The sequence below is a fragment of the Pseudochaenichthys georgianus genome, chromosome 3 (genome assembly GCF_902827115.2).
Source record: "Pseudochaenichthys georgianus chromosome 3, fPseGeo1.2, whole genome shotgun sequence".
Lineage (NCBI taxonomy): Eukaryota > Metazoa > Chordata > Actinopteri > Perciformes > Channichthyidae > Pseudochaenichthys > Pseudochaenichthys georgianus.
In genome coordinates, this window is record NC_047505.1 from 44,470,259 (window position 1) to 44,490,627 (window position 20,369).

General features: G+C 39.0%; 1 protein-coding gene across 8 annotated transcripts; it reads left to right on the forward strand.

Annotated features, from left to right (window-relative positions):
- Positions 1-7,084: 7,084 nt before the first annotated feature.
- Positions 7,085-17,180, forward strand: LOC117439999 (tropomyosin alpha-1 chain-like). Of its 8 annotated transcripts, XM_034076189.2 has the most exons (10): positions 7,105-7,348; positions 7,815-7,940; positions 10,604-10,737; positions 11,639-11,756; positions 11,951-12,021; positions 12,162-12,237; positions 12,354-12,416; positions 12,657-12,726; positions 13,366-13,444; positions 13,882-13,972. In XM_034076189.2, exons 1-10 carry the CDS (start codon positions 7,235-7,237, stop codon positions 13,883-13,885), a joined length of 855 nt encoding a protein of 284 aa, XP_033932080.1. In that variant the 5' UTR covers positions 7,105-7,234; the 3' UTR covers positions 13,886-13,972. The 8 variants fall into 8 exon arrangements, with proteins under 8 accessions (XP_071063248.1, XP_033932080.1, XP_033932087.1 ...); XM_071207147.1 differs by lacking the exon at positions 13,366-13,444 and having other exon boundaries at positions 7,085-7,348; positions 12,657-12,729; positions 13,884-14,981; XM_034076196.2 differs by lacking the exons at positions 13,366-13,444; positions 13,882-13,972 and adding an exon at positions 14,988-16,333 and having other exon boundaries at positions 7,108-7,348.
- The last annotated feature ends 3,189 nt before the right edge of the window (positions 17,181-20,369 follow it).

A 20,369-nucleotide genomic window follows, 5' to 3' on the forward strand; every position in this document is an offset into this window, starting at 1 on the left:
TAAAATGTGCCATCATATCATCACTTTCTGGTTTATTAACTAACTTTATTGCAAATTTGAGATCAAATATTCCCCAATTTAACCTCTGGTACCTTATCTTCCATCTTCCAGTTTGAGGTCCTCATCTGTTCTGAATCTGAATGTCCTTTATTTTGGGCAATATAAACTTGGTTGTACCTTTTTCCTTCATTTAAAAAAATATGTCAATGTAGTCTCTTCTCAAAACATGTTTTCTAAAAGGGGACTTTACCTCAATAAAATCAATCTTAAATTGGAACAAAGACTTAATACAAAACACTTGTTCAGACAGTTTTCAGTCTTCGACGACAAATACACATTTTGGTTGCTTTTTGAATTACATCCAGGTCCAATACCCAAACATAGGAATCGGTTCTCCACCAGAATTATTTAGCTGTCAGTTTGGAGATGGCTTTAAAACGGCATTAAGACCTTTTATGAAGGGTAATAAAATGTACAAAAAGTAATATTTCACAGATGCGGCTCATTAAGCAAAGTATGAGACATCAAACTCTGACTGTCCTCTCCCAATGTCTCAGCAGCAGAACCACTACGCTCTCCAGTCCCAGGGATAACAGAGAGGTGCGTGCTGGCAGGAGGACAAAGTCTCTTAATGTGTCTGTGTCAAGGCGGTATTTCTTAGTCAGCACTAAACCTGGAGCTATATTGAGTCCATGCTATGAAGTGAGAGCTGTGCTAAATTTGACCGGCACTAAAATTTGAGGTGGTAATGTGAATTACTGACGCACAGCTGCTCCTATTAAACCGGGAATCCTTTTTTCAGCCATTTTCTATAAGAGTTAGTTCCTTAGGCATGCCATTGCAGACATTTTTCCAAATCTAAATATGACAGTAACACTTTCACATCATCTATGGAGATCTACTAGATCTCAGTTTTAACAAGAGGCCCTGTGACACTGACTTGACTAACTTGGTTAAAACCCTGGATTTAACGTGGACAAGCAGCTGATAGAAGACACCTCATCCATAATGTTTATGCCTTAAATCTAATTCTGATGAAAGTCAGAAAGCAGATATGGTTGCTGGTTACTGCTGCATGTTACATTGCAAGATTATAGGCTTCATCCACTAGGAGAATTATATTGAGCATTGATTGCCTGCCCTGACTGAACAGCTATTTGACCCACAGTAACTGTAACTGTCCAGGTAATGAAATGCGTTGTGCATAGTTGCTAAATATTCATCACATCAATTATGTTCGTGTGATCTCACATTTGAACCCTGCACGTCTAATCTTTCCTGGTAGGTTGAATTACAGCAAAGGTTTGGCACACCGACATTGTACCACATCAACGTTTAATTATAGGATGGAGTGAAATATTCATGTATTCACTTCCTCCGTCCTCCACACGGGAACTGAGTCTCCATACATGGGCCACCAGCTCTTCCAGGTGAGCTACTCATATCTAGAAGAAAGGGGCACATACACTGTACACTGTATACAAAACATATTTTGTACAAAGCTTTGTTTTTTTGGTCTGACCCTGCAGCATCAAGGTTAGACTCAACTGTGCTTCCACTTGTCAATCTGCAAACTAAAATCCTTTTTTTTTTAAAACATGCATTGTATCAGTATCTCATTGACAATAGAGACCACAAACTGAGCTATGTTACACCACATGAACAATGAACTTTCTGTCTGGATTTATGAGTTCTTCACCACAATAAATCAGTAATGCATACACAGCCATCAACAGACAATGGTCAACTCATTGAATCAAATTTCAAAGGTCTTAAAAACTTCACATGTATATTTTCAAAAGGCTGTAAAAGCCAAACAGGGCCACATATTTCCTGCATGATGGGAATTCTGGGAATACTATGAACTGTTCCTATGGCACCTTTGGTATAAATCTGAGACACAGGAACTGTTTTTTGTACAGACCAATTAAAAGGCAGGTGTTTTTTGTATAGAAATAGAGCATTAATTTATTTGCCAATATTTATATTACTTTTATTATTAAAGAAATAATAATTACGATGTGTAAATATGACAATGAATGTGTTTTAAAACCGGCTAATGAAATTACTCATATCTGAAAGAAGGGGCTGTTTTTAAATACTTCAGATTTTGGATAGGCAAAGTCCTTGCCCTAAAACAAATGTGATATAACAAAGTTCTAAAGAAGCCATGAAGACGACTACTTGTCATTTCTACACGCAAATATACTGAACACATGTTGTCCATGTGTGATGGTCCTGGAGAGGATAGAACATACTGCATAAAAATACCTCTGCCTGCACTATAGAGAACTCAAAATATCTAATTAATATTTAAGTCTTGTTAATATTAAATGTGTTTTTTTTATAAATGCTTACATGGACTGCCCCCCCCCCCCCCCCCTCCTTTAATTGTTTAAATTGTGTGCAATGCTTTTGTATTTTTCCCCTTCGATTCGGAGAAACAAATGTTTTTTCGGAGTAAAGGATGGCAGAAGACACTACACTACCCAGAATCCCCTGCTATCGTTTGGACTACACCATGTGCTCTGTTTGACGTCACGTGATCTTCAAATTTCTTCCTGCAGAAAAAAAAAACATGGCCGAACTTCGTTTTATTCTCGGTGGAAAATGCCTATTTTAAAGTTAGTTTGGCCATTCAAATGCGTTTTGATGTCATTTGATGCGAGAAAAATGAGTTGTTATTTCAGATTATGTGTGCAGTGGATGTACATGTTCTTTAGTTTGCTAGTTATTACGAAGATTACTTCAGGAAATTGCATCCATAACGTTTTAATTGTTACCAAGGTGGTTGCTAGGGACGCTGCTATCGATATTATTTCTGTTATGTTGTGTAACTGTTTAATGGTGTTATCTTTATTGCTACCCCCTTCCCCGTCAATGTATAGTGTTGGTCCACAGCGCAAACATATTAGTTTAACAAAATCCGCATCTAAAGATAGCCTACGTTATTTTCCCCTGTGCAATTCCAGTCTCACATCTCAGAGCACATCGTCATTAACAAATACCGGAAACAGACCGAAAACATTTAAAAAAAATAAAATAATACTTTTTTCCGAGTGTGCTTGCTTTTCTCTTTGAAATTCATCACATACCGCCATTGTAATACACGGTTCGGCTGCATTAAATATTACATATCAGCCGTAGTTCTGTATTTATAGAGCCCTGATGAGAAGACTTCTAGACAAACATGAGGAACTGAAAACGTGACGTGGATCATAAATATATCAGCCATTAAACAACATCTTACATTTCTTTTCACACAATACGTCTCCTTGCAGTATCAACACTAATTCGGCTGACTTTTTTATTTGATCCAATTGGTAGATAGGCTGTATTTACACCATAAAGGTGCACAGCTGATATAAAGGGACACCTAGTGGTTAAAGCATGTTATTGAATTTCATTATTTTTATTATTAGATATTAATAGGATCCCTATAAAGTATATTCATTACTCGTTATTCTCTACTAATAGTTAATTAAAGACTGTATATAATGACTATTTTGCACATCCCTTTCAAGATTTCAAGATTTTCTAAGGTTTATTGACATATCAGGCCTACACAACTATGGTGTAGTTCTGCATTGAATGAAAAACTTGGGTCGCAGGTTCCTCAATAGTGCATTACAAGACATCTATCAATATTTGTGCATACCTCCAGCAATGTTAACTATGTTGAAGCACTTATTTGTAACTGATATTATACATAATGTAGTATACTCTTATAAGATGTAGATATTTCATCTCCGGCCTTGTCAGGTATTGAACAATCAATAAATAAAGAACACAGAATTGTTGAATATAAAACACAGAATTTGCAGAATTATACTAAATGATTTACAAATAAACACCACTGCATATTTAACTGTTACACATGCTGATGTAACGCAAATGTTCCAACTTGGGATCAATAAAGTATATCTTATCTTAAGCTGATCGATGGCTACTGCCAAATTTGCAAAATGTGCCTCTGAACCTTGACAAGTGCATGTTTCAGGCTTATCAATTAATGTAATGTTATCAATTAACAACAGGGGTCACAAACATAAGACCAGCTGTTAAATAAAGCTCTTCTGACCTTAGCTGGCATGTGTGTATATATATTAATGCTGCCCATTATGGGCACAAGCAATTTTCACCCATTTATTAATTATATGTTTTAAATGTGAGTGTTTCCTATCCCCTAAACCTCCCGTTCAAATCCAGTTTTGGACAGTCTGCCATGGTTCCATCCCATTTCAAGTGCTGTTCGAAGCTCGGCGTAACCCTCGGAGCACACTCTCCAATCACAGAGCCTGAGGACTATCACGGGGTTTGTCAAACAGAGCACATGGTGTAGTCCAAACGATAGCTGGGGATTCTGGGTAGTGTAGTGTCTTCTGCCATCCTTTACGTTTCTCCGAATCGAAGGGGAAAAATACAAAAGCATTGCACACCATTTAAACCAATCAATGTTGTGTAATTAACAAGGATAATCTGGTGTTTTTTAGTCGATGAGTAGTGCAGATATCACTGTAAAAATCAATCGACAGTAATACTTACTTCCGGGTGTACAATTCTCCGTTATCCAATGAGAATGGACACTCACATTACCTTTAAGGGCAGCTGACACAAACGAATGCGGTGCTTCCATGAGCGTCCATAGAAGCATATGGACATCCCGGAAAGCTGAAAATGGACCCTAAGGGCCCCCCCCTTGCGTTGAAAATGGATGCTAAGGCCCCCCCCCCTTGCGTTAGAAAAAGCCGACACAGGGGACTTGACATAACGTCAACATAGGCCGAACTGGGAGTGAGGATGTGTTGCAGAAACCAGAGGAGACTGTGAAGTCCACCGTAGACGGACCACTTTTGGACAAAATGTCCTCTCCGTTAAAGGCAGCTCTTTGTGGAATAGCTTCCCAACTGAGATACGGGATTGTCCCACTCTCAATAGCTTCAAAGGTCAACTCAAAGAATGGTTGAGAAACAAACAGATGTGCAATCACCGCTAAATGCACTTTAACACAGGGGAATCTCCTCTCGCACTTTAGGTAGCTCTTGTATCTCCTCTTGCACTTTATATGTCGTTGCTGCTATATTGTACTGCCATGTGGTAAATACTTGTGTATGCTGCTCTTGCTCTTTTTGCATATCATGTATTTGTTTTTGCTATGTTTGTAAAATGTAATTTTCTTATTTTATGTGAGGGACTGCGGATGCAAATTAGCTACATCTGGCACTGTTACGCTTGATACATTTGAATGTTTAAAGTGTTCATTACTGTGCATTGTCCCTGGCAAATAAACGATTAAATCAATAAAAAGAGACCGCTGAATTGAATCCCCGACCCTCAGTCTGAGTAAATCATTACTTGTTGGAAAGGTAAAATGTGTGGATGTCCATCTCTCCATGTATCCAGGGTGATAGGGTGACATGGATTGCGCCATGAGCCGCTCTGATTTCTGTATGACTGGCATGCCTGGCTGGCTCCTTAACAGTCTACAAAACACATAGCAGCATGACAACACACAGTGACAGCTGACGGCCTTAAAAAACTTTATAGGAAAGATATCAACTGAAGCGGCTAAGAGATCAAATATAAGCATATCAAATGCAGAAGAAAAGGGAACAAATGTGATGCAAAACGCTTTTAAATGTAACTTTTTAGAATATGATCTTGAAACAAAATGTAACTACAACATTTTTCGAGCAATTTGTTGGATTCTTTGTTCAAAACAATGAGCATTTTTATTAGCTTTATCCATTTCTTTCTATGATGGATCAAGACTTAGGAAGTTGGGAGATAGTGCTTTGGTGTGATTTATTATTTTGACTGTCTGTTTTTGTGGGGATGGGAGTGGAGAGTCAAACAGGTGTTTTCAAAGCAGTAAGATCACAACATATGCACTCAACAAAACACAAGCAGAATAGTGAAGACAAGTACACAAGGCTCCAATGGCTCTTTAGAGAATGACAAAATATTTTCAGTGTCAGTGTGTTCATAAAGTATTACATAACCCTGTACTCTTATTCTTTGTATGTCATTTCTATCCTCTAATGTTGTTTTCATCCATTAATTTATATGTATCTCTATTAAGCCTGATTCTCCTTCTCAATGTTTACTTGATCACGTAAAAAAAGGAATTTCTTAAGTCGACTATACACTTTTATTACCCAACGATTCTTCATCTTCACAGGTTGTGTGACAGCTGCGGGGGTGCCAGCGGCCCCATGAACAATCACGCAGTGGGGGGTGGCGAGGGCTGTTGAAATGCCAAACTTCTGCACACGCTCTTCCATGCCAATATATCCACTGTGGTCCTTTTGCTATATAACCCTCAGGCATGCATCAGCTGAGAGAGGAGCTGGACACAATTGTTGATATACCTCCACAGACACCAAAGCCTATCTGATTGCTCTTTCGGATGTTCAGCTATGAGGGAGTGGCTGAAATGATCCTTGAAGACAAACAAGCCACTAGCTAATATGACAGTTCACAGAGGGAGAAGAGCTTTCACAGGGGCTTATCCAATCAGCTGGGTTTGTTTTGTATGAATAGCTGTGATCAATGGGGAAGTACAACAGTAGCAACTCTGTTTAAATAAGTTTCAATACATGATTTGTTAAGACAATGTTTGAAATCCTTTAAGTTGGTACATTCAGGTGCAATTGTTTAATTTGAGTTTCTCCCATGCGATAAGATACGATACAATATTACTTTATTTGTCAGATCAAGTCTGCAATTTGACTTGCGTCACATCAGCTCCATGTATTTTCTTGGTTATCATCCTGGGTGATAGCAGGCTAAGAACATATCAGCATGTTTCTTCCAATAATCCCCCTCAGAAGTTATACTACTTTTTGGAGCCTTGTCTTTTTTTCTTCCTGCCTGTCACTTGAGGGGTGTTAGAAAAAGGAGTGGAATGGGAGGTCTTGGTGTGAGGGGGGAGTGCCCTCCTGACGTCGGTACCCCATGTATAGTCACAGAAGTGGTCAAATATCTTGGAAGAGCGAATCACTGAAGAGATCCAGATAAAAAGACAGGTACCACGTTGACAAACAGCCGCACTTGTTTCAAAAAAGTATTGGATGTCCAGTCACTGCTTGCCAAACTGCATATTTGACGCATACAACCCAGGCGAGCTCGCACTCCAGCTTGGCGTTCAGTGTGGTTCAGACGCTCCGATCATTTCTTTCAGTTTATTTAGTTTTTGTATTTGCGTGGAGGAAACCCCAGACAATAAGCAGCCATGGATGCCATCAAGAAGAAGATGCAGATGCTCAAGCTCGACAAGGAGAACGCCATGGACAGAGCTGAACAGGCCGAGTCAGACAAGAAAGCAGCCGAGGACAAGAGCAAACAGGTTGGCAGCCAGTGAGAAATGCGCACCGGTGCTTTTACGCGCTGGTGCTAATGGCACGGTGCGCCTAGCACTTCGTTATTCCTGCGTGTAAAATATCCTGGCACTGAAGAATAATATGGGTGTCTCAAAGAATTAATAAAAACAAATTGAAATCATAAGGTTGCGTTTTTCCATTGTTTTACTTAATATTTAAGCTGCATGAAGTGGGAATCTTGCATTTATCAATGACTTTCTTATGATTCAGCTGTGATTTGTTAATAACAAATATGTTCTCACAGCCTAGATTGATTGGTTTCTAATTGGTTTAAAAAGTGTTTAGTATGTAGAGCAAATATTTATTGTTTTCATACCTTAGAGATTTTTCACAGACACCATCAGGTGCCACATACTTAATGTTATTGACTGTGTGGATAATGAATCTGTCTGCATGTTAGTAAATCTCCTCTTGTTTTTTTCTGCAATGAAGCTTGAGGATGACCTGTTAGCACTGCAGAAGAAGCTGAAGTCAACTGAGGATGAGTTGGAGAAGTACTCTGAGGCCCTGAAGGACGCCCAGGAGAAACTTGAGCTTGCTGAGAAGAAAGCCACAGATGTGAGTTTGGCATTTCAGTACCTGACTGGTGGGGAAGCCCCATCGGGTCACTCATTGCCTAATGGTTTGACCCTTAAACCCCCCTTTGGGCGCCATGAATATGATTACCAACCCCCTATATTACTCTAATTATTAAGTTGTGCAACAAGTAATTATGGGAGACTTGTGGGTTGAATAGGATTTAAAAAAATGAACGGTTAAATGTAGCTCTTGTGCTGTAAATGGTAAGGTCCCAGCAACACTGGCTTACCAGTGCGTTCCCAACTCATTTGGATAACATCTCAGCCAGTGTGGGGTTTCAAGGGGGGCATTTTACAAGGAGATCCCTGACAGATTTGCGGTTGTTCTGGTTTCAGTTGACACCTTACAATTATGTCTTACCTTGATGAAAATACCTCTTTATTGACTGCTTTACATATTACACCAAATAGGCCTGATTATATGTTACAATCTGCCACAACAATGTTGAAAACAAATACAGCAACAATATTCAACAACTTATTGTTTGATTGAATGACAGGGCGACTAAAAAAGTACATGTCAGATGCATAATACGAGATTCTCTTAAATACAACTTAACTATAAACAAACAAATACACAAACAAAAACATACAAATACAAATAATTCTATAATCAAGTTGCAAAAAAACTAAACAAATCAATGCAAACATGTGTGTGTTTCTGCACACAATTTCTATATAAAGATATATCATAATTATTTGTCTATTTAAAATCTGTATAAATGATCTAAATCTATAACGTAAGCTTTCAAATTTAGTTATTAAATCATAAATCAATGATAAGGTTTTAAAGTAGAAATATACCCTACTCCAGTGAAGTACAGTACAAGTACTGCACAAAGTGTGGGCCTATTTAAGGACAGTACTTTTAGTTAGACTCCATCACTGATACTCATAATACTATTCATTACAACAATAATAACCACAATACTACACAAATATTATTAATAATAATCATACTAAATCATAATATGATTACTAATAATAATATTTTTGTAGTATTGTGATTATATTAGGCTGTGTTAATTCATCAGATGATTAAATATACTGTGATGTACACAATTGTAGCTTAACTGCTGAATCTTCAGTATAATGGTTGGAGCTGGGATTGTGTTCATTACAACACTTCATACATTAGACAAGAAGTAGGAAAATATTACATGAATGTAATTAGAAAAAAAACATTGGAAATTAGCCAAATTCATAAATGAATTTATTCATGTGAAACAGTAGCCTACTTTGAGTTACATTGCATCACTGATACTCATAATAATGCTATTAAAAACAAAAATAATCACAATAATAACAAAAATAGTAATAAGCCTACTATGATTTAAGCTGTGTTCATTATGTAAAACTATTACATATAATTTTACATGTAAACATTTTTAGTTTAGCTGCTAAATCTTCAGTGTAATGGTTGGAGCTGGGATTTTGATAGGGTTGGCTCAAATTACCAGTAGGGGATGCACACAAAGATAGTTTTAACCATAAGTGACACAAAGTAGAAACACTTACATGAATTTAATTAGGAAAACAACTTAAAAGTAAATTAGCACAATTATTATATGTTTTTTGTATTCATGTGATAAATTGTAGAACAAGCGTGGGGTTAATAATCGGTTACTTCCGGGGTTGGTCGCACCACCCAATCCTCATCAGCGGTCGATTAAAGGCGGTGGGGGTAGGGATCAGACGCGCCGCATCTCCAAGAGTGTGTGTCTGCGTTCAGCCTGCACAGAGCCGAGTGAGCCAAAACTAGCTTAGCTGACACAAAAAAGAGCAAAAATGGCCGGTGGGAGCTCTCTGGATGCTGTGAAGAAGAAAATCAAGTCGCTGCAGGACCAGGCCGATGTGGCGGAGGACCGTGCAACGGGACTTCAGAGGGAACTGAACCAGGAGAGGAGTGCGAGGGAATCAGTAAGCCGCTATTACATTTAAGGCAATTAGTCCCCAGGCTGTCGACGGCATTAGGCGTAAATCTGGTCAAAAAGCGTGGCTGCAAGGCCCAGACAGACGGTTTAATACTCTATCGCAGGTAGACATGCTTGAAATTATCTGTATTGTAGGATGCAAACACACGATGAGTAGTAGATGATAGGGCACCACCCCGGTATGTCCCGAATAAACAAACAGCCATGTAACAAGTTGGCCAATGTTGCAGCAGCAGCACCACAGGACCTCTGAAATCCTCTCTTTGTAAAACTGCAGCAGGCTACAAGCTAGTTTGAACACAAAGGAGCTTATTTCCCCACTTACAAAACATTGAATTGTAGCCATGTTTTGTTGCTAATTATGTCTGGGACAGGATAACTTAATGACTGCAACACAGGGAATTGCAGGCTCGCCTGGCAAAAAGGGAAGAATGGTGGATGTGAGTCTAAAAGTGTATGTAAGTGCTTCTTACACGGGGTTTGAAGATGTATTAAAAGTAGATCCATCCAAAATGCCACTTGCTTAACAAATAAAATGTGCACGCTGGTGCATCCCTCCCTTGGGTTTGTTCCTGACCCAGCCCAAGCTCCCATAGGAGTGCAAGGGATGGGCTGGATGTTGTAGGCCTGTGAATCCAATTGAAATTGATTTAGGGCTATACTAATGAACTTGATTTGACTCTAGGATCTTGTTGTTTTGCTCTCCTAGGCTGAGGCAGATGTAGCTTCCCTGAACAGACGTATCCAGCTGGTTGAGGAGGAGTTGGACCGGGCTCAGGAGCGTCTGTCCACGGCGCTGACCAAGCTGGAGGAGGCTGAGAAGGCTGCTGATGAGAGCGAGAGGTGGGTACCCTCACCTGGAGAACAGACCCACTTGGTCCTCTCATACGATACGCCCCTCTGTTTGTTGTACTATTCATATACATTTACCCTTACATTATGAGATTTTAATTTCTTCATCGCCTTTAGAAGTACCTGTATGTGAAGTATACTCTTTATGAAAAAGACTAATGTTGCATGGATAGGACAGTATTTCTGATTTGAAATGGTGTATTCTTCTAAACTGTATGCTAAAAATCAAATCATGCACCTGATGCACTCTGCAGGAGTGCCACTCCTTACACCTCAGTGCTGCCACTGGTGGCTGGAAGTAAAATTGCAGTAATGATCAGTAGGATCTAATACATTTAAACACAGGGTTAGAAAAGTAGTTTAGCTTTGCATAATAGGACACATTCTCAATTGTTAATATACAATTGATTCTAGAACTCCTGGAAAAATGTGAAAAGCACAACTGTGGAATTTTGATGAAAACACAAGTGTTGTCTTTAAGCGTGACGTGTGCAGGTATTTACAGCATAATAGAGTCCCATTTCTCCCTCTTGGCACTTTGTGTTTATGTTGCATACACACCCGGTCATCATTTGCTCTCATTTTGAACACTACCAGAATAAGAAAAAAAATACTGTCTGTAATCCATCCATCCATTCGAACCATCATTCATTGTCATCAGATGTACGTCAAAATATATGTAGTCTTTTTTTTCACTATTCAAACCCCTTAAACATTGTGATACTGAATGAACTAGGTGCTTGGTGGTAAACGTCATTTAAAAGAATGCCTTTTTAAGGTCCGTTTATAAGACAAACTACTGAGCTTTGTCAGTCTTATAAAAGGGAATTGTCATAACATTGGCCGGCTGTGGTGCCCATGACTTGCCCTTGATATTTTTTCTTTCCCTCAGAGGCATGAAGGTCATTGAGAACAGGGCCATGAAGGACGAGGAGAAGATGGAGTTGCAGGAGATCCAGCTGAAGGAGGCCAAACACATCGCAGAAGAAGCTGACCGCAAATACGAGGAGGCATGTTTCTCCGCTATTCACGGCACTTTGAAATTTGAGCGTAGCGGTTTCTACATTCTTTCACTTCAATGCAGCAGCTGACGTCGATTCACCATTTCTTCCAGATGTATATTATTGGCACTAAGTCATTAAATGATCAGTGGCAATAGCAGAAGAAATGTAACTCCTTCTGATGTATCATGTGTTGACTTCAGGTGGCACGAAAGCTTGTGATCATTGAGAGTGACTTGGAACGTACAGAGGAGCGCGCTGAGATGTCTGAAGGGTAAAAACACCCCCCCCCCCCCCACATCTATTCCTCATAAAGTCACAAATTTAAATACCATTTCAGACTCATTCCGATTGTATCTTTTTCTGTTTGTTTATGGCATCTTTCTGCTTGTGAACCAAACCGTACATCAACAGAAAATGCTCTGAGCTCGATGAGGAGCTGAGAACCGTGCAGAACAACCTGAAGTCTCTGGAGGCCCAGGCAGAAAAGGTAAGGCTGTCTGACCAAGAGGATACATTCCAATCAACCCACATTATAAACCCTTGACCAGTGTTTTAAACTGTCCTGAATATTTGCCTAACTCTGGCCTTTGTATGCAACCACAGTACTCGCAGAAGGAGGACAAGTACGAGGAGGAGATCAAGATTCTCACAGACAAGTTGAAGGAGGTGAGTTAACTTGGAAATGTACAGTTCATCCATCCTGTGTTTCTATTTTCTCATTATATTTTGTCGAGCAACTTTTAAACTAGGCCTTTCATTGTCAACTATACTGTATATATTGTTTTTCTTAAGCATACACTGTATATGTATTCTGCTTTCTTTGTGATCTGATTCCCTGAAGGGCTGTAGCTTGTAATGTTAACTTCTTGATGTGAATTGCTAATGTTTGACTGTGTCTCTGTTCAGGCTGAGACTCGTGCTGAGTTCGCTGAGAGATCAGTCGCCAAGCTTGAGAAGACCATCGATGACCTGGAGGGTATGAATCTTTTCCACTTTCGTTATTACGCATTTCAAAAAGTTGTTTTCACAAAATGTAGGGGAGTATTTGTCACAGTGCAATTGTGATGTACAAGGCAGTTCCTTCTCAAAAAGCAACACAAAAGTCATCGTGTTAGGCATCACTCAGGTTTCCACTTTGAGTCCTCTACTATAATCAAATGAACAGCAGTTGTCTGTAGTTTCAAGAAACATTCATTATGTTATTTATCTGGGCAGCAGGGTGTGAAATACACCTCATTAAAAATATAGGGACTGTCTGTCGAGGGAAAATACCAAGCGCTGATGCCCGTGTGATATTATTCATGTCGGCTAGAACATTTCTCTGCACGATGCTATTTGGCACTCTGTTGTAGTGACTGTTCAAAGCCAGCTCGTCCCAGGCAGACCTCACAGGGTCATGGCACACGTGATTCAGTTTCTTAGTGATTCCTCAGGAATTTAACACAACGTCAGCAGCTGGTCCATTTGCACTCCTTATTTCTGTCCTAATTTTCAGTTTCTCTGTTTGTGTTTTCCCTTTTGACTTCTGTTCTCTGACTTTATTATTCTTTCTGTTCTGTTCTAATTTGATTACAAATCTTTCCCTGCCACTTGAAAAATAATTGCCACACAATAGACGAGCTGTACTCCCAGAAACTGAAGTTCAAGGCCATCAGCGAGGAGCTGGACAACGCCCTCAACGACATGACCTCCATGTAATTCACCACAAGCTCCTTTCTGCCGTGTGCCTTAGATCTCATCACCCCTAACCAACAAACAATAGCTCCCTCTAGTGGCATGTATGAGTGCAGTGATTTATTTTATCTAGTTTAATTACAGATTCGTGGATTTTATTTGTATCCTCCACTGCTTGTCTAACCTTGATGTATGACTGAGTGTGAACTAAAGGTGTAATGCATGTCTTTTTGACTAGATTCTTAGCTACATTTCCCAAAACCTATTCTGGTTAACTAATCACTGCGTGTTAGTTTTTCTTTTATTACTCCATCCAACATAGCAACATTAATTGTTCTCGTTTTCTATAGTTTCCCAGCTCAGTTCTGCATCCCTTTCTTGCTCCTTTGTTCTGCATGTCATTATTCTTCCATTCCTCGTCATTATTTCTCCAACCCTTGTTCTTCTTTTTTCACAGCTAAATGTTTACACCCCTCTCCCAGAAGCTGGTTGATCATCACCTCTCTCCTCTGCAGCACAGCCCAACTGTCTGTCTCTGTATTTCTTTTCTGCCCCGTAACTACTGCGCACTGGGCTGTTGCTGCTGCCATCCCTTCCTTCATTTCTCAAGCAGAACTTTGAGCCGTTTTTCTTCCTGTAAAATAAACACACTTCCATCTCTGCCAGCTTTTCCCCCTTTCTCCTGCCATGTTTCTTCATTTCTATTTGTCCCATCTTTCTTCATTTCATTCCTGTTGTCTTTGTCTTTTAATTTATTTTGTTGAGTAGCTTTCAAATAAATTCTGAAGCTCCTCCCATTCACTGTTTTTTATTTATTTGTTCTCAGTTTGTGAGGACCCTTGTGGAGTGCAAAGGCAGTATTGGGGTGTTTGTTATATTCACATGAATGACAACCATCCTCTTGCCTTCATTTGAATTTGAAGAATATGGCAAAAATAACCAGAAGTCATGACCTGCGTGGATATAGGGTTTATTCTGCTTCATGTATTGTTACTGTGAATTTGCAGTAAAAATATAAAACGTAACCCAATTTCAACTTACTTTATATCTTTGTCACACTTAGAAAAATCAACTGTGCCTAATCAAGGATTTTTGCATTTAAAGGACTGACTCAAACCTCTTTTAGAATAATCATTTCTGTCTAAATCCTCAATTTTCATGAAGCATTTATGCCGCTTGGTAATTGATTTGAGTGTTAATGCTTCCAGAGCGATGCTTGTAGCCCCGTCCCTGCACCAATAGTCAATGTGTGTAGGCTTCTTCCAGGCCTTACTCAAAATCTTTGTGGGGAAAAAAAAAAAAAAGATCTCAGCAAACACTTAAGAATTAATGAGTAGGTGATGTTGCCATGGGTTACCAGGATATCTACTGACATCTAGTGAGACTTATTGGCATGACAAATGGAGTAAGTTGTCGCTATAGTTTGAGTTAATGAAGTCTGCCGTCCAGTTCTTGACTGACCCTTGTTCTGTGATGATCTCCAAAGCACTAACTCTTTGTCTGTTGTACTAACATTTCTTCTGTCTCTTCCCCTTTTCTCTTACCTGCTTTCTGACTGTCAAGACCATCTATACAAGCAGATTGAGAAAAACCGCCTTCTGACCAATGAACTGAGAGTAGCCTTAAACGAGGATTAAACGGGAATGGGCTTTCCTATGCTTCCATTCTTCTGAAACTCAAACGTCCAGGCATATTGTCTAATGCTGTGATATAACAACGGTTGTAGACAGCCGTGTCTACGACGCAAAGCTTAAACCAAGTCATGCTTTTAACAAAAGGGAGACAATGTATGATTTTCATATTATGCATGCTAAAGCTGCAGTTTCTGATTAGAGGTCGGATAACCTCAGCCTGTGATGGTTCACAATGTACTTGATATATTTACTCAGTTACTAACAGGGCTGTAGCGCCTGCATGGGGTGCTGTTGCTCACGGGGGGAAGGCCAGTGGGGGACGATTGGGAAAGGCTCCTAAAATGCTGCAGGTGGTCAAATATTCCTTGTAAAACCCTTTTTTATCTGTAGCATTTCACCCATGTCAGTGTTTGGACCACGTATTGCTAATTTTGCATTAGCAATACAGTTGCTTTTCTTGACAGGCTGTCTCTGATCTAACTACTTTTATGAGTTGAAACACTCTTGAATTCACTCGAGTCTTAATTGTAACAAAGAAGGGAGTATACTTTGGTGTGAAGGATGAATTGGTTAATATAAGCAGACGAGTTGTATATGAAGGCTTGTGCAGGAACATGTGCCTTGTGATTAAATGACTGCTATCTGAAATGGGTCACTAACTGCAGTATATGTCAAAAATCAAAGGTTGGGGAGCAATGCAATTTAACAGTAAAATCTTTAGACGGACCAAAAGCTGTCATACGGAAATATAAAGAGGCAAAAAAGGAATTTAGGGTAGTTGTGGAGGAAGATAATGTGACGGGAAGGGGTTTGAATGGAAGTCTCTAATGTGGGGTGAAATGGATACTGTTTTTATAGACCTGGAACTGATGTACAGGGTCTAAGGGTCTTGATAAGCATTTAAAACACTTTGCAAATGTCCATTATTTTGTCCTAAAATCCGCTCATGTAGTCTTGACTACAGCCCTGTCTATAGCTAGTAAGATATTCACAGTGAGTTGGCTCAAGTTTCGATGATATGTATGTACTTATGGAATGCTAACTAATTGTAATTTTTTACATTCAAGTTTTTTCATAATCGGCACATATCTAACACGGTTTGTTAACCCGGCTTTGTCTGTTTTTACCCCATCTTAATTATGTTTCTTTTTTATGATTTCTAACCAAGCAATGCTATTATTAACAGATAAACTCTCACGTGCTAAAGAAGAGGGCCTGAGCGTAAAGCAGATTCTGGATCAGACTCTAATGGAGATGATAAACCTTTGACCCAGCTCTGTTCCTCTCCACACGTTGCCTCATCTGCTCTGAATATGGCTGGCTCCCGTATATGGCTGCTACAGATGATGTTGGGCCTTGTGTTTATGTTTCCTCTGACCTCGTGATCCTGAAGAAAAGAGCTCTAGACCATGTAGCACACATACACACATATCCAGTACACTGTTTCCGTTACACACTGTAATCAAAGGTCAGTCAAAATGCACTGCATATCATTAATACCTTTACATGTAAACTTCGTGCACAATTATTAGCAAGCAGTATTTTTGAGGATTATTTCAATTATTGAACAGCTACAGTGGTCTCGGTGCAGAATAATTATGCAACTAAAGGGAAAAACGAAAATGTTCCCATTTCATTCAGTTTATTTTCATCTCACATCACCTGATAACTTTAAATCCAATACGCATTCAAGTTATACAGCTTGGAGTTGAAAAATATGCTTATATAGTCAAAATACTCACTAATAATTGTGCACACAGTGTATACGTCTTGAGAATTTGCACTTTTGGGGGGAAACATAATCATCGTCAGCAAAGTCATAAAGTAAGCCAAGGTCATATAAAAGGGACTTTTATTATGTGTACTTTAGTGAAGTTGCTTGTGTGTCTTTGTTTCTTCAGTATTCTAAACATGTATTCAGTGTCAGCGATGTTGTACACAGTTTAGCAATGAAGGAATTCTTAGCACAGATACTTGAATGTACTGTTTGACTGGCTAAGTAAAAGAAATGTTTACACACTGTTCTCACTTTTCTGTTCATTTCAGAAACATTTTATTGTGTCTCTTCCCATTTTATCTTGGAAATGTAAAGATCATGAATAAACAGTTGGATCAATTATCATTTATTCCAAGTCTGACTTATTTTAATGGTGTGAAAAACGAATGCTGTGTGAAATGGTGAAATACACTTTCACTTGGTCATTATTGTGGCTATTTTATGATATGAAATACTTGTGGTACTTTAAGCAAATCAGAATAAAACGAAAAATATACAGGGAAAGCACTTATTTTAAGTGAGAAGCTAAACACATTTTTGAAATTTGGTAACCATGAGTTATAATCACTCTATTGTTTATCATCACCAGAGCTATGAAACTTGATTTCTGTGATTCAGTGATTGTGTTATTAACAGAAAAAAAAAAAAAAACGTTTCTACCAGTGGCGGCGCTAGGGGGTGGCTACTTGGGCTCAAGCCCCGGATGTTTCACTTAAAAAAAAACTTTTTATTTTTTTAAAACGTCTCGGGTGTAATGTGCAGTACCGGAGTCCACCAGAGAGGCATCCACTGCGAGACATTAGCCTGCGTACTGCGTAGCCTGCCCTGAAGTAGAAGTGATCCTTCCGCGTTTTAAGCTAATAGCCTATAAAGTTATGGATATTAGAAAGTTATTGTCATTGAAGCAGGCGCCACAAGCGGCAGCAGCAGCAGTATCAGCAGCTGACAACAGTCATCACCAGCAGTCAATACATGGATGATGTTTCAGGTTTGTGAATCTAATGGTGATCTGCACTCTGGCTGACTGAGTAAGAAGTGAAAAAGAGTGATTTGACGTTAATGTTATAGTTAGTAAACATGGAGTAACCACACTAAGTATACCCTTATATGTTAGTGTGTATACAGAACATGACTAAAAATTACCCTAAGATGTAACGTTAACCCTTCATACCTCAGTCTACTTTTAAGACACTAAAATAACGTATTCCATTTTTTATTTTGTTTTCACGCGTGGAACTATACCGGCTCTCGTTTCAGTACACATAACAACGGAACTGACAGGAAACCCTCTGAATCAGACTCCGATTGGCTGTGACTGCATCCACTCAGAGTGTCCGATTCAGAAACGTGACTCTTACCCATTTTTCACGTCACAAACAGAGATGGTGGATGAGAATAGATCTATAAAACGATAAGCAATGCGCCAGAATCAAGGTGAGACTATCCGCGTCCTTTAAAACTCTACGCACATTCGTTTCACCTTAATAAGTAAACGACTATTTGAGTGAGTTAAGGCATTCGTTTGCTTCATTAAAGGGGGTTAATGAGTGTTCTCCAGTGCCTTTTGTCAGCTTTAAGGTGTTATTAAGGTAGGGTTAATGTTGCTCTCAAAGTGCACCAGATTGATGCTTTCAACTTCAATATTAAAAAAAATATATATATCATCCCAGGGGAGCATGCCCCCGGACCCCCCTAGAGGAGGCGACGACCCCCGTAAAGGATGTTCGGTCCACCCCCCACTAATAAAAAAACAGCACTGTACCCCTGCACTCCCCCCCCCTCCCCAACAACTCCTGGGCTAAGCCCCGGATCTCCTACAATCCTAAATCCGCCACTGGTTTCTACCTAAGACTGCTTATCACAGGTTATGGCCCATGTTGACAAGAGTTACACATTTAAACCAAGAGTGGTTTATTTATTTCCCTCATAATGGTGTTATTTGAAGAATGTTTTTGTGCATAAGAGGTGAGGTATGTAGTATTTCCACAAAAATAAAAAAATAAGTAGAACATATTGCATTACAGAAAAACAAAAATAAGATTGACGAATGAGAGCACACATGTTCTGTTTTCCAGAGAAGGCCAAAATATGTTCTAAACAAACACAAAATAACATTTGTCAAAATGACAGTGCAATTCATGCCTTTTTGATATTGGAACAACTCCCGAATATTTTTTCAAATCAATGAAATCTTCGGAAAATCTTCTGTTGGAGTTTTAGTTTTCAACCATGTGTGAGAGGAACCTTTAATATCACACTGTGGATAAGTTGTGTGTAGGGGTGGGCGATATTGAAAAATATGTTATCACGATATTTTCAGGCAGTATCACGATAGACGATATATATCACGATATTTTTTCATGTAGGTTATTATGGTTATTTTTCAAGTTACTTAACAGTACAAGCACCTACAAGGTAACAGAAACTAAAACAAAAAGGAGTAACAGACCAAAATAGCATTTCAAGCTGGTTTTATTTCAGAAATGAAACCCTGAATAAACAAGTGAGCAGTGAACATCAATAAACATGAAAAGGAGGGTAAAACATAACTAAGTAAAACATAAAACATCAATGAGGAAAAGTCAGTGCCAAACAATTAAAATGTAAACTTTAGAGTAAACTTGAAGTGTAATAAAAGACTTTAGCATAACTGAAGGGAAAAACATAAAACGCCACAGAGTCAGTTATGTCTTTCCACCGTTTGCTAGTCTTTTCATAAGGAGCCCCTTTATGAAATGCCTGCCCTATGGTTGCTCGCTGCAAAGAAAGGGGGCGGGGACTTTGGGAGCGTGTCAAACAACTCGGACTGAACGAAAGCAGAGGTGCGCTGACATTATGAAATCGATCGGGCTTGATATATGGTGAAATTAAAATCAGTAGGTGAGGCTGGGGGAGCGGGAGGGGAAGAGGCTCTCCGTCCGCTGTCATAGCCCCCTGCGCCGCGCACGGAGAGCCTCTTCCCCTCCCGCCATTTTTTTTTTCCAATTTTTTTTTCAATTTTTTTTTTTATCACGATAGGACGATATCTCTGAAAAAGCATATCATGGAGACCTAATATCGTCATATCGCCCACCCCTAGTTGTGTGTCAGTTCATATTTGACAAAGCTGTCATTATTTAAGTGAGGTAAAATGTTCAGTTTAAACATTTTGCTCATAATTGTTTACCAAGAACAACATCAGTGCTTTGGCTGTGGGACGTATATTTAAACATTGCATTGCATTGTAATTGTACATTTGTGTTTTGTATTGCCAGTAGCTTTTCCAACTTTTCTAATCTGTCGTATACTGCAAAACAATCAATGTTTAAGAACACAGTAAATAGTTAAACAAGAAACAGTAGGCATTGGTCTTGGACTATTTTATTCTTTCTTCTACTCTGTTTCTTCTTGCACAATTTTTATTTTAAAATGTGTGTTATTGTCCTATACTATGTTGCATTGTTGGAGGAGCTTGGGACCTAACTTTTTCATTGCCATATCTACAGTGTAGCTACTCTGCATCTTGCTCTGCATATAAAGCCTGTGAATGTTGAA